The 14,197-nt window shown below is 41.7% G+C and overlaps 1 protein-coding gene across 1 annotated transcript; it reads left to right on the top strand.

Moving 5' to 3' along the window:
- Positions 1-205: 205 nt before the first annotated feature.
- On the top strand, positions 206-13,870 carry LOC125004598 (proline-, glutamic acid- and leucine-rich protein 1-like). The gene is made up of 6 exons (XM_047579322.1): positions 206-681; positions 4,711-4,755; positions 5,112-5,150; positions 6,200-6,347; positions 7,494-7,655; positions 7,995-13,870. The coding sequence occupies exons 1-6, from the start codon at positions 631-633 to the stop codon at positions 9,086-9,088; spliced, it is 1,539 nt and encodes a 512-aa protein (XP_047435278.1). The 5' UTR covers positions 206-630; the 3' UTR covers positions 9,089-13,870.
- The last annotated feature ends 327 nt before the right edge of the window (positions 13,871-14,197 follow it).

Below are 14,197 nucleotides of genomic sequence, written 5' to 3'. Positions count from 1 at the left end.
CTGTTAGAGTTATCTGTTACCCTTCTTTAATACTTTTTTTTTTAATTGTATTTTATTTTATTTTTTTGTAATTATAAAAAAACACACGTGTTGTGTATGTGTGCCTAATAGAGCAACAGGGTGTGATGATGAAGGCCGGCCCAGCTGAGGCAGCCTCTGAGCGGCTGTTGCTGGGAGCTCCGGCCAATCAAAGCTCCCATGCAAGTGACTGCTGGTGTTGGCTGGAGAGGCATGACATCATGCACAGCTCCGTCCCCTCTCTCTGCAAAAAAAAAAAAAAACTACGAGTGAAACACCTGCATTTTACTACGGCGAACAGCATCCGACGACTCACGCGTCTGCACGCTGAAATTCCGCGGTGCAGCCATTAAAATACGGCGTGAACGTCGCCTTGCCCCCCTCCCTACCTACCCACCCACCCACCCAGCCCCATCCATCATCCATCCACCGAGTGTGCAGCGTAGCCTGGGAGGGGCATCCGTCCGTTTTGTGGGGTGGTGGGAATGGCGGATGTGGAGCGCTCCGTGTCTGTTGAATGGGACAGCGGTGATGGAGGTGTAGAGGAATAACACCCCTCTTGTGCATTTTTTTTTTATCTTTCTCTGTGTAGCTTGGTACTCGTCTGTCGCCATGGATCCAGAGAAAACGCTGACATTCTGCCACGGGCTGCTGGCTGAGGAGGTAATGCACTGCACAGCACTGACACACAAACACACACACAAACACACACACACTGCTGTCAACAGCTGGGCTTTAGTGATTCTGCTGAGCAACATGCTTCCCTCGGCCTGTGTTGTTGTTGTTGTTAACAAACACTGGCCTCAACTTGTTCTTGGCCTCTCGTTGCTTCACCTTCTGCCGCTGCATCTGTGACATTGTGTTTGGGACAACAGGTGCATATTTATTTGCACCACTGCAGCAAATGTATAGCGCTCGGTGAAGGTAAAGTCAGTCAGGTTTGGTTTCTGTTCGGACGTGTCCGTGTGTCTGCAGTCAATTCGGAACATCTGCTAATATGTTTTAGAGTTGCGATTCTACTAATGCACTTAACAATACCTGGGATTTACCGAAAGATGACCACAGACTCTGTTTCTGTATTAACCTCCCGAGACCCAAGCTTTTGTTTGCTATGCATTTTTAATTTCTCTGAGGTATTTGGGATTAGTAGGGCCACAGTAAAACTAAGCATCATCTGTGAACAGGAAGTCCATTTAAAAAACAAAACAAATAATAATAGAAAAAAACAAAACATGGGGAAACAGAAAAACGTTTATTTTAATACCTGAGCAAATGCAAAATTGCAAACAATGACGTCCCAGTGTCCTCAAATGAGTACTTTAGCTAACTAACAAGCTAATTAGCTGTAGCTTGTTACTGTTGACAGAATTTGTTAAATTTGAGCATAAATAAAGCATAAATAAACCCTTTCAATTGTAAAATTTGATGAGGCTTTATCCCTTGTCCACTTTTGTCCTGTGATTAGCTGTAGAATGATTCCGTCTGAAATGTCCTCATATGTGGACGCAGGGTCTCAGTCGGGTTAATAGGACAACCACAGACCTTGTTGTTTCTGTGATATAGGTTATTGTATTACAGGTATAATTTGTGACTTGATGAATCAGGTTTTTGCTGATTCTTTGTTTTTAGTGCTGCATTTCACATTTGTAATGTGCAGTGATTAACCCCTCATTTATTTAGGGTTTATTTCTTAAAGACCAATAAATCTAATCCACACTTGACCGACAGAAGAGCACTATGCTGCTGCTTCAAGAAAAGTGGACGTTAACTGAGCGTGATGTTCCCTATTTCGGGTCATTTGACTAAAAGTATGGAGACCACAATCTGCATATATGACTTAAGTGTTCTCTGCTGTATCAAAGGCACTCAAGGAGCCAGTCAGTGTTCAGCCAGTTGCCATTTAACTTCGACCCACAGATAATTGTATCACCAGAGCCGTTTGTGCAAGATTTACAGTTGGATTATTTAAATGCAGACATTTTTGACTTGTCTCAGATGTGAAAGGTTTATTAATTATTAATGGTGGCTCAGTTAAGTGTCCCAGTAAGTGGTATGGACAAAGTCAGAAATAAAGGTTCACTGCAGCATGTTGAGCGGAAACTAGACCGATGCAAAAAGTTGAGTTGTGATAACAATAATATAATATTTGTATTTTGTTGCTTCCAAGGCTGTAAATATCCTGTTTTGTTTTGATTGTGTTTACATTTTTTGGATAGTATTTTTGAACTCTGAATGAAATCACACGCTCCCACGTCCGATCACAATCTGCCTCCCTCATGCTTCCCTTCACTCTTGATTTTCAATGCCCTGGAAACGTTTGTGGACCCCGGGGTGGAAATCATTTGTGGTTAGTCTGTGGTCTCTGGGGAAGCCTGGATGACTTCACTTTGCTTATCCTGTACGTGTGGTGGGCTCACCACAGGAACTTGGTTTGACGTTCCCTTTGACAGAACGTTTCCCCATGGGCCTTTTAAATATTTAAATACTGATGCTCAGTCATGAACTTCGGTATTAAACAGTGTTATTAAACAGTGGAATACGCCGGAGGACTTATCTGCAGAGATTTGTTGTTACACTTTTTAGAAGAGTCTCCGATGAATAAATACACTGATCAGCCATAACATTATGACCACTGACACTACTTATTATTACTAAATGTTAATAACTATGTTGTTATCACGTCGCTTGTCAGTGGGTAGGATGTACCTTGATGCCAGATACCACGGTAGGGCTGCACATTTAATTGAATTTTAATCACGATCACGATTTTGGCCGCCACGATTAAATGAACCTGCGTCGTCGGCGATATTTACATTTAAAATGCAGGCTCTGCTGCGTATCTAATGCAGCACTTTCTCAATCACAACCACAAGCGGACGAATGCGTGCTTCAGGCTTCATTAAGCTGCATACATAACAGACGAACACAGCGGCAGCCTCGAGTCGCTCTGTGGACTGTCCATGGGTGGACTGATGAGAGCAAGTCATTATGCCGTGACAAGAAGCAGCAACTGGAGATGAGGAGCACCATGGCGAAAGAAAATGTTGATGGGCTGTTTGTTTTGTTTTTTTGCCAAAAACGTGTGGGCCTAAGCCTAATGTCATTGCCTTTTCTGTATTAGCTGTAATTGTATCCGTTGAGTTACAATTTGTGATCGCACCCTGTGATAGCATATTTATTGTTTGCCCTTGGTAAATTTTAAATTCTTGGGTATTTTGTTTTTTTTTATATTAGTACGCATTTATTCTTATTTAAAGTTTAATTTTGCACTCAAAACTGTCCACATATTGTTTGTTTAAAAGTAGTGCAATAAAAATAATTGTGATTGTCATTTTGGCCACAATCGTGCGGCCCCATGGCACAGCACCATGCCGTGACAGATCAGGGCTGTTTTGGTGGCAAAAGGGAGACCTACACAGTAATAGGAATGTTCAGTTAATGTAATGGACGGTCAGTTTGTAAAGGAACGTTTGTAAAAGTAATAATGAGGGCTTGTATTTACGGTATCAGAAATAGTAGTTTGCCCCTTGAAGCTAACGTGTTCATGTCCATCCTCTCCCCTGCACGGGATGAAGAGAACACATGTACACCCATGCACATACAATGCAGTCTAGGGTCAGCATTGTTCCCTATATTAACCACATAGGCTGCAGCCAGGTGGCAACAAAAGGCTTCGAATTTACATGGCTGCAACAACAGTGAGGCCCCGGTTCCACCCCCAACTGGACCCACTGGTCCAGCCACACATTTTTTTTCCTTTTTACTCGCAGCAGCCTGCATGGCATTTACGGAGGCGTAAGTGACACACATATTTTTAACACCTCGTGTGGCGTAAATGTACATGTAGCTTTAGTACCCAGCGCTAGTGTCCATTTCAGGTAGTAGTTACTTATTAATCATTTAAACACTCGCTTACCAGTACTGTTGAACTGCATTTTGCTTTACCAATACAAGCTTCTGTTATTTTGACCCAACTTAAGAACAGAAACTGTTTTGTGATTATTTTAATCCAGTTTAACAGTGCCAAAAAGTTGAACCTCCAACATTATCAACCAGTTGAGTTACCACTTTCTGATGCTGTTTCAACATAAACTCAACATTATAACGGTTGTGAAGGCAGATTTAGTGCATATGGGGCATAGAACGCATACGTTTTCCTCCCAGTGAGATAAGATAATCCTTTATTTATCCCCACAGGCTGAATGAAATTCACGTTCTTTTACAAATACCAAGTGTTGACAACTTTAATTGCCAGTTGTTGTCAACACACACATTTTTATGTCTGATATACTGTATTGATTAAACTCTTCAAATGATATTAGATTAATAGTTTTAATACTTTATTTTAAGATTTAAGGTGAAATATTTTTCAGTTTGTGTTTGAAAAAAAAGGAGGACGAGAAAGGACAATAACACAGAGGGAGGTTTTATGAACACGGGGAACTGGGGACTGGCGTCTTCCGTCTGCTAGAGAGGAGAAAATGTTTCGTCAAAAACCCGCTGACCTTCCCGTCTCCTTGAAAAGGCCAGGAGTGAAGCAGCCACTGACTTAAGGCTGGAAAACGGGGCCGTCGTCGCCTTTCTGTTGTTCTTGATTTGTAGAATAACAACGCTGGCTGTCTTTGTCGTCGTATGATGTATCTTGAGGTCTCCATCATAACCACTGTCTGTCTCTCTCTGCCTTTTTATCAGATGACTATGTCCCTGCAGGGGCTGGATGCAACCGAAGAATCTACGGTGGGGAGCTCAACCTTTCACCGCAAATACCAAATATAAAACATTGTCCACATGGGTAAAAAAAGCCCCAAAGCCTTTTCCTCAGTGGTTGCTATGGGGATGCATAATTATCTGTTGGCACTTCTAGGTCTCATGTGTGGTAACTATGTACATAACAGCTTTTGCAACCTCTTCTTGCTGCATTATTATTATGGTTTATGGTTTCACTGAAGCACTGACATTTACTGGATTTTGACAGTGTGTCAGAGATTTAATATTATATTTGATGTCTGGACTCAGTTCTTCACTTGCATTCATTATTCACTCTCTAATGAGGTAGACGTAACTGTAAAATTAAGATTCTCTTCTCATTTTAGGTGCCGGTGAAGGAGATTGACATGAGCACAATTCATAAGGTGGGATATGTTTTAACTTTAACCCGTAGATGCCTTCAAACGTCATCTGAAAAAACAATCCTAAAGCAGCAATATCTGATATTTTCAATCAGATTAATGATAAAGATGATGTGTGATGGTAAAAATTGATGGCGAAAATGATCACTTTCTGCAAAACAAGTAGCGTTTTTTAACTCATTGTTTAAGTCCATATAATCATCTTCATGATGTTCATGTATATTCTCTGTGATAAAGCCATTGTAAACTAGTTTTCCAGCAAAAAACAAAACAAGTAAGAGAAATATACTTATATAAATATATATGAGAACCTGGTGGAGACCAAAATTTAGGCCAAAGGAGAGTGAACACTGAATTTATTCTTGTGTATGACATGTATCTCCAAATGAATACAAATATTATGTACTATGTTTTTTTTTCTTATCTTCAGACATAAGATTTTAAGGAGATGTTTGTTTACCTGCTTGACAGTTTCGACTGTGTCTCCAGTCTTTCTCAGAAACGTCATCGGCAACACGTCTGACGTAAAATCTTAGTCTGAAGATAAGAAAAACACAGTACATATCTCTGCAGGAAGCCAATGTTGCCTTCTATCAGCTTGTTTGAGGTTGTTGGTTTACCTTCTAAATTTCTCTAGAGCTGTCTAAGTCCCCTCATGGGCCAGCCCTGACAAAATGTTTGTGGCAGAAAGTTTGACTGGAACAATGACGCAGTCGTTCATGACACCTGAGTGCCTTGGGGTGGAATTAGTGCAAAATAAAATGGCTCTGATTCGTTGTAGTGCTGTCCAGTTGCATGCAGAGGCATCTTTTTCTATGTTGAGAGGATCGTCGTAATGAAATCCAAATGGCTTGTTATCAGATTCCATACTTTTATGGCTATGGAGATGGTTTATTTGCCATTATATGGCTTGAATTGCAAAAGTCAACCAGATGATAACATGCGGTCGAGAAAAGGTCTGCCTTGACCTCTTTTTCTGGCACTAATTGAAAGAAATTATTTCTTGTAACATCATTCCCACTATAGTTGTATTGTGGTATTTTGTCCACTAGGTGGTGAAGTACCACGGGGCCTCTGGTAGCCAGCCTGTAGTCAGTCCCACGTACTGTCCTGGAGTCAACAACAGTCCAGGTTACCTGTGTGAAACAGGACACTGCTGTGGAGAGACGGGCTGCTGCACTTACTACTATGAACTCTGGTGTAAGTTCACTGACTCTTCTCCACAGTGGCACTGTAGAAAGTGTGACTGTATCATGTTAGATTTATCTTCCACTGCTCTTTTAAAATGAATAGAGTATGTTGTTTTTTTTATTGCACTACTGTAATTTATCAAAAATGTTTCGCTAAAGTATTATCTTATCCTTTGTGGTTGTTTTAATGCTATAATGACCGAATGCATCCCACCAAGATATGCAGACAATTTTCTCTGGGTGAAAAGAATTTGACCAGAAAACTCATACAGCGACATCTTCCAGATCACTTTGTGTCTAATTATCAAACTATTTCATATATTCACTCTTGAAAGTAATACGTCATATTCGGACTTTCCCCTTTTGGCCCTATGATATTTTTATTATTTTTTATATATGATTATAACTCAAACTAAAATGCTGATAAAGAAAACCAGAAGATACTGAACTGATGTTGTAGATACAATGTTGTATAGTTTGAGTCTGTATTATTGTTAAAAACAAGCTTAACCCTTTGACTTGCACACTAAAAAATTAAATGATTAAATATCATTGTTTTTTAATCTATATTAGTAGTGTGCGCTGCAAACTGAGTATTTTGACATATCATCATTAAAATGTTCATATGATTCTACAGATTCATACAATATAAAAACTGAAGCTGTATGATTTACATGTTCATCACGCTATAGCTCAAAAAGTATAAAAGCCACAGCTTAGATATTTGTGTGTGTCATGTGTTCACACCTGGGTAAATTTGTGTATCTTACAAATCGAATGACTAGCAATGGTTAGAAAAGGGTACAAAATGAGAAATTAAGCATTTTTATTGTCTACTACTACTATTACAAAAAAAGATCAACTGTGTGGTTATGATGCCTGTTAAAGGGTTAATGTAATTTGACACTTTAATAGTTGTTCAAGATTTTATGAAATATGATGGTGTCAAATGCTTTTTTGTACTGAATTGCCTACTTAAAGTTTACTGTCTGAAAGTTAAATCATCTTAAATACAAGCAAAAAAATTACTGTAAACTCTCAGTTAGTGTGAACAGAAATCAACATCCAGAACCTCTGTCTTTGTCTTTTTGAAATCATATTTGTATCGTTTGTTCTCACGATAATGAGTGCTTGGTTAATGTCCTGTTCGCTGCAGGGTTCTGGCTGTTGTGGACGGTGCTGATCCTCTTCAGCTGTTTCTGCGCTTACCGCCATCGTCGGGCCAAGCTGAGGATCCAGCAGCAGCAGAGACAGAGAGAAATAAACCTGATCGCTTATAATGGAGCCTGCAATTACCCCTCGTCAATGCTGGACCTAAGTGTGTTTCTTTCATTTCAGACTGGCTGTGAACAGGGGTCTAAAAACACACTCTGCCTGAGCCTTGTGCGACTTTACATAACTCTGTTATTACCTTTCCGTGCCTGCTTTTCATGAGGTTAATCTAAAAATACAACAGTCTTTAATGTGTGGCTCATGTTTTTGTAATTGGATATTAATGAAGCTCTACGGCACAGAGGGAATAGCAGTATCAGCCTCTGCCGCCACAGATGATACCTGTGTTTCACTGTCTTCAAGTAATTATTAGAAAACATACTAGTGCTAATTCTAGTAAGCGCACAGAGCCTTCGTGTCTGAGCTGATGTGTCTATTTTCACAGGTTTTCTGGCTTCCTTTAAGTTGCCCTCCTATGAGGAAGTGGCTGCCCAGCCCAGCACTCCCCCTCCGCCTTACAGCTCCGTCTTTGCCCTGCAGGGCGGGGCCGTGCCGGGTCCCAGCTCCTCTTATTCCTTCCAACACCACCGGCACCCCTGCCCACCCTACCTGGGCCCCGGCCCCAGTGGCCTGACCTCCTCCCAGAGCTCTGACAACTACACCAGCTGCTCCTGTGAGTCTTGCTCCCTCACCTCACCATCCAGCACCTCCTTTTCCGTCCAGGTGACGGATGAGACATATGACAGTAGCCACATCTCCACGCCCAGCGAAGCCGGAGGCGACTTGGCGATCGTGCCGAGGGTCGGCGGCGCCTTCACGCCGATGCCCTCCCCTCCGTCTTTTTCACAAGTTCCACCTGATGTCATACCTGCGGCCGCTCCGGATGTTGTACCCGTGCAGAGGTGTCCTTCTAAGGGCAACGGGGGAGTCTCGCCTCCCGCCCCACCGCTTTCTCTTCCTTTACACTCTTATGCTTCGCACCCTTGCTGCCTCCCGCTTTCCCCCCTCGTCCTGTTGTCCACCATGCCTCAAGTCCACCCTCTTGTCGCCTCGGATCCGCTCGGAGCTGTGGCCCTCCAGAAAGTGAAAGAAGAAACTTCACCCCACGGTCCAGCCACGAAGGCCACGCCGTCTCCCTCTAAACAGGCATTCTTCTCCACGGATGTGGCTGCGCTTGTGCGGTGTAATAAAGAGGAGCAAAAGGAAGAGGAGGAAGAGGAAGAAGAAGACGAGGAGGAGGATCATTTCCGGCACCGGCGACTAACCGGTGACTCTGGGATTGAGGTGTGCCGCTGCCACGTGAGGAGAGAGGCCCAGGCAGAGGAACTGCACAAAGGGTACGTCGACAAAGGAGGGAAAGAGGTTGTGAAGGAGGGAGAAAGGGCGGGGCTGCTGCACGACAGCGTGGACTGTTCCAACCGAACGAAGCCCGCGGCACAGTCACCTCTCCTGGACGGCTATGGTGAGCAACGCGGCCCATCGTCCTCCAGCATCATGCAGGAGAAAGGCGAGGCCATCATTACGGTGGAGTCCTCGTAAGTTGACAGGCACGGAGTTGCAGTGAGGGAAGCGGAAGTTGCTTTATAGCCTTCTTATAGCTCAAGACCAGTAGGTGAATTAGTGGAATCACTGAAGAAAAGTCTTGCAGATCTTACTGTGATGGTTGGAGTCACATGGGGGGGGCTTTGGACCTTTTTAGTGTCTCTGTTATTTATTTCAAAAGAGAAAAAGGCAGGAGAAGCCACTCATTTTAATCATTTGCAGTTAATTTGGTTTACGGTTTGGGAGATAACACACTTGTTTTTCTATGAAGTGCTGAAAATGCTAATGAATTAATTGTTTTTTTTTCCTCACTCAAAACAAAAGCAACAAATAGCTGATGTGCACTGCATGACAACCAAACAACTCGTTACCGTTTCCTCTCCTTCTTTCTTTCTGTGACATTGTTCCCTACGTATGTAGCATTTTAGCTCTCTGAAAATAAATCCCTCCTGTCGGCGCTTCTCAGCCTCTGGCTCAGAGCCCCTTTGAGGTGATTTTCTTTTAGCGAACTCTACAGATGATTAAAATGGAACAATCTGAGAGGCGAAAATCCATCTTTGCTTTCACATCTTATGTGCATGACAAATGCAGAGTGTGATGAGGAAAAAAAAGAACAAAAAAAACAGCTTTCCGTTTAATTAGAGTCTAACGAAATACGACTGTTCATTAATAACTGACAGTTTCTTGAGCTGCAAAAAAAAAACACATTTAAGAAATGTTTACGACGAGAAACTGCAGAACAATACATTTTCAAAAGGGGCAGCTCCTAAACATGTGCTTTGATCACATTATTGAATTGGGATATCTTTTGAACTCTTGAATAGTAAAGATTCTTTTTTGTTGTTGTTGTGATTTATTTTAGTTTCACCGGCCTAACTCACTCTGTTTATCAGAGGAAAGAAAATGGCTGAAGCTGATGGGGTTTTGATTGATTCAGTGTGGGTCTTACGTTTTTATAAATTGTGTCTTATTTTGCCTCCCTGATAGGAAAGGGGTGCAAACATCGATTTAAACTGGTGGGTGGCAAAGCTTTACGGTGATTTTCATTTCAGACCTGTGTAATTATCCGACGTCGAACAAGGTCCCGGCTGATTGTTGCCACTTTTGAACGGCAGCGTGAATCTGACGAGGCAGGAGCCCGGTCTCGTCACTGATTATGAATGTAAAAGGTTATGCATCACAACAGAAACATGCTATCAAACTGTTCTCATAGAAATGTGTTTTGACTGGAAATCCTCTGGAAAAGGGTCTAAAACTGGAGCAAGGTGATTCAAGCAGCCCAGGTGTGGGGCTTTGAGAAGACGTGTCCTGAAAAGACGTGCCCGCTGTAATGTCAGTAATGCTTGTGAAATATCAAGGGTGAATCAAGCCACAGAGCCACAGAGTGTTGTGTGAACTCTGCCGCGGTCCGACTTGCTGTCACTTCACAGACTTGGACTGATTTTTCTCCAAAAGCATCCCGGTGGATCCCGTTTTGTAGAATCAGAATATATCGTCTGCCTCGCCGGGGCTGCGATGCTATCGACTGAAGCTCTGTCCATCCAAGGATTAGTCAGTCCTGCTCTCAGTAGTAGGAATAGCACACACATACTCTCTCCTAATTAAACCGGCTGTACAAACTGTTCTTGAAAAAATAGTTTTAGAAAACAACAAATGTGTCAAACCACACTTTTGTACAAGTTTGTCATGCTGTCGTTCTTATGAGACAAAGGTCTCCGTGTAGTCCAATGGCTAGAGGCCACCCTCGCCATGTCATTAGTGCAAAGCTGACTCTGTTGTATAATACTCGAAGGCAAAGCTTTCAACTAGCTTATAGCTTGTGTGGACAGACAACTTTACCTACCTTATCTTTATTTGTCAAAGACATCCTACGTCTTCATGTGTGAGCCCAGGGGTTGTTAGAGGGGTTGTGTTGCCGACGTCCTCTGATCACCTCTGGTCGAAGCTCTTGTGCAGTGACTCGTGGTTGCGTCTCAGACTGTTCATCCTCTGCACATATCGACAGAAAAGCCTGTTGACGGCTAAAGAAAGCAGTCTTTTGTTTCATTAGTTCTAGCTAACATGCGTTGTTGATGAAAGTATATGGTGCCTAGATGATACCTGATTATCTGTTATCTGGCATTTTATTGCTAATGTGCGAGTGTACGTTTTCTTTAACCTGTGAATAGTTGTACACCGAATGGGTTTTCTAACCGTGCTTAGCAGTCTCTTTCTATAGAACATAGACAGTACATGTGAGACTTGCAAAAATAGTATTTAGCAATATTATTCACACTTTTTTTTCCTTATTCTAGTTGATGCTGGTTGATAGGAAATAAACAGTTGTGAAAAAAGACATTTACCTCTTTATTACTGATCTATGAGCTGTGCTGGGCAGAGGCCCTTGATTGTACAAACACAGCATTTATAAATGCCTTTGGCTGAAGGTTTCTCCCAAGTGCAAACTCGGATTATCTGGTTCTACCTTAGCCCCAGTTTGTCTTTGTGTGTTAATGTTAAGTTTGAGTCACAGGGCCAAGCGTCGGTTTTTCTGAATGTCATTGTACATTGAGTCTGTTTAACATAACCCTCCTTTCCAGAGACTTCGAAAGTATTCCCAACTCAACTTGTCCAAAGGTGGACCATACACGATGTGTCCGATACGTGTTACAAATTCATGTGTTTTATTTTGAGTGTAAACCCACCGAGATGAATTGTTGCAGCTTTTAGAAAAAGGGCCAGACATGTATTTTGAAAAACTGATGTCTTTTTGTTCCTATTGATATTGGTAGGATATAGTTTCATGGTTTCATGTGAATATACTGTTTAATTACGTGACTGTTTGGCCATTTAACTTCACGGATTCTTGTTTGTTCTTGTGGATTCGTGAAATGTCATCACTTGCTGCTCAAGTACTGCTCCACTTCAGAGTACTCTGCTCTGACCGAGCACAGCCTAAATGCCCCGGCACATTTTATCGATGAGGCTTGTGTGGACCTGGGGCAGCAAGGCATCCCAGAATGCATTATTTGGGGTTTAATTAAGCTTGTTCCACCTGCACCGGTGATGAATTGAAACTGTTACAGTATCAGGTTAACTCACATCCTCCCAGTTGCTAACTACAAACTATCACTCTGATATTTCACGACAGCATGTAGTCGAATGCTGTTATTTTATGCATTTTATGCATTTGGGTTCTCATTTAAATAACCACACTAAACAGTGAGATTACTTTATTGCTTTTATTGATTGTCTTAATTATTAATTATCGTGTACGTGCAGCCTACATTTGTTGGATCCTTTAAACTCCTGCAGCTGCATGTATTCAATATTCCTAATAAAACCTTTTGTAACTTCTAGAGGATGGATGGATGTGTGGTTGGCCACTTTACCTGTGTCTTTAGTGCAAAGCTTACTATTGTATGATACTTGAAGGCAAAGCTTTCAACTAGCTTATGTGGTCAGACAAACAAAAGACCAAACCTATGTCTTCATTTATACCTTCATATGTGGGTCTAGGGGTTGTTAAAGGGGTTGTGTTTCTACATTTTGACGTCCTTGATCACCTCTGTTCAAAGCTCCTGTGCAGTGACTCGTGGGTGCGTCTCACTGTTCATCCTCTGCACATATCAACATAGAGCTTGACTGCAACTGGACATTTCCTTCCCTACGTGGTAAGCGGTAATAGATGAAGGCTGGATGGATTTTATGAAAATGTGAAACACAAATATTGTTGCAATTTATATATATATATAAAAAAAGATCTCTTATATGTTATTCATTATTTTACTGAGGTGAGAAAAGTAGCTTCTTGAGCAATTTAAACAAACGGCTTCACCAAGTTTGCGAAAGTGCCGTTTTTCAGAAATATCTGTGTTCAGCTCTGTGACTCAAATCTACCCTCGAAGGGACAAACTGGGGCAAATTTTATCACGACTCTGATTTCAAATTGAAGCCAGACCCTTCTGAGTTCATTGTACATAGGGTGAGTTTGATTTGTTTTGCCTTGTCAGCAGCTACAGACAAAATGCCCAGACTCATCCCCTCATCGCCACTCTAGGCCAAATCGTGATGTAAGACTGTTACCTCGCTCGAGTTTCGACTGCAAAGGTCTGTTTACTTCTCCGTCTGAAGATAGTATTTACTCTATATTTGTACTGATTTTATTTTGTAATTGATGAATTAAAACATTTAAATAAAAGAAGCCCGCATTGGTACAGCTGAAATACTTTGCTAGGAAAAAAAAAAAAAAAGTTCCACCCTGCTGACAGAAGCGTTCTCCTTTTACTGCTGCAGCGGGATATTTAGCAGTATCTATATGTGACTTTATGTGGAGTTGTTCAGATTAATATTACTGCGACACGTTGTGTATTTTTGAGGGTATCCTTGTGCAATCTTACCTTGCAGCTCTACGGTGTGTTGTGCGCATGTGTGACATATTTGTCATCTGTGTTGTTATGCTGTTCAAATCATTATCGCTTATTACGAGGCCAGAGGTGATGATATTTGTCAATATAAATACCCAAATATTAAGTTTGATTTTGTATCACGGTGTATAGCAGAGATTTCTGAAGCGTAATCAGATTTGAAATCTGAACAATTAGATGCTTTTAAATGTTGGTTTGGTTGCATATATGCCTGTGCTTTCCGCACAGTGTGGGGCTGTACTTAGGTTTCAGTTTCAGACATTTGTGTTTTTCTCTTTTCATTTATTGCCACTGTTACCATGTTGGACAAGGACATCTACTTTATTCAACAAAAACTGTGGATTTCATGTCAAAATAAATGTGCTACCCAATACTTGTGTGTACATTTAATCGCAGTGTGCACGTCTTTAACCTTTGAAATGCTCGACTTTCGTGTAGTCGAAGGATGAGCTAAAAGCTCCCACTCATGAGTAACTGTCACCGGCTGATTTGGGATGAATCATCATGTTGCACTCACTCTGAAATCTTTTTTTACGAGATTAGAATCTGTGTTCTGGTCCGGTAGACAGCTTTGTTCGTCGGCTGGGGAAACCGTATGGAGGGACTAGGACATTGGCATAACTGAGAGTTACAAATGTAACCCAAGTTCTATGAATCCACCCTTTGTGGCGGTCAGGGAACAGAAGCAAAGGAAGTGTCC

The sequence above is a fragment of the Mugil cephalus genome, chromosome 2 (genome assembly GCF_022458985.1).
Source record: "Mugil cephalus isolate CIBA_MC_2020 chromosome 2, CIBA_Mcephalus_1.1, whole genome shotgun sequence".
Taxonomy (NCBI): domain Eukaryota; kingdom Metazoa; phylum Chordata; class Actinopteri; order Mugiliformes; family Mugilidae; genus Mugil; species Mugil cephalus.
Note: the sequence above shows the minus strand (reverse complement) of the source record. Positions and strands in the feature narration are given on the sequence as shown.

Coding starts and splice junctions, on each gene's coding strand:
- LOC125004598 (XM_047579322.1), top strand. CDS start 631: ATGGATCCAGAGAAAACGCTGACATTCTGCCACGGGCTGCTGGCTGAG. Junction 4,756..5,111: donor ATGCAACCGAAGAATCTACG/GTGGGGAGCTCA, acceptor TTCTCATTTTAG/GTGCCGGTGAAGGAGATTGA. Junction 5,151..6,199: donor ACATGAGCACAATTCATAAG/GTGGGATATGTT, acceptor TTTGTCCACTAG/GTGGTGAAGTACCACGGGGC.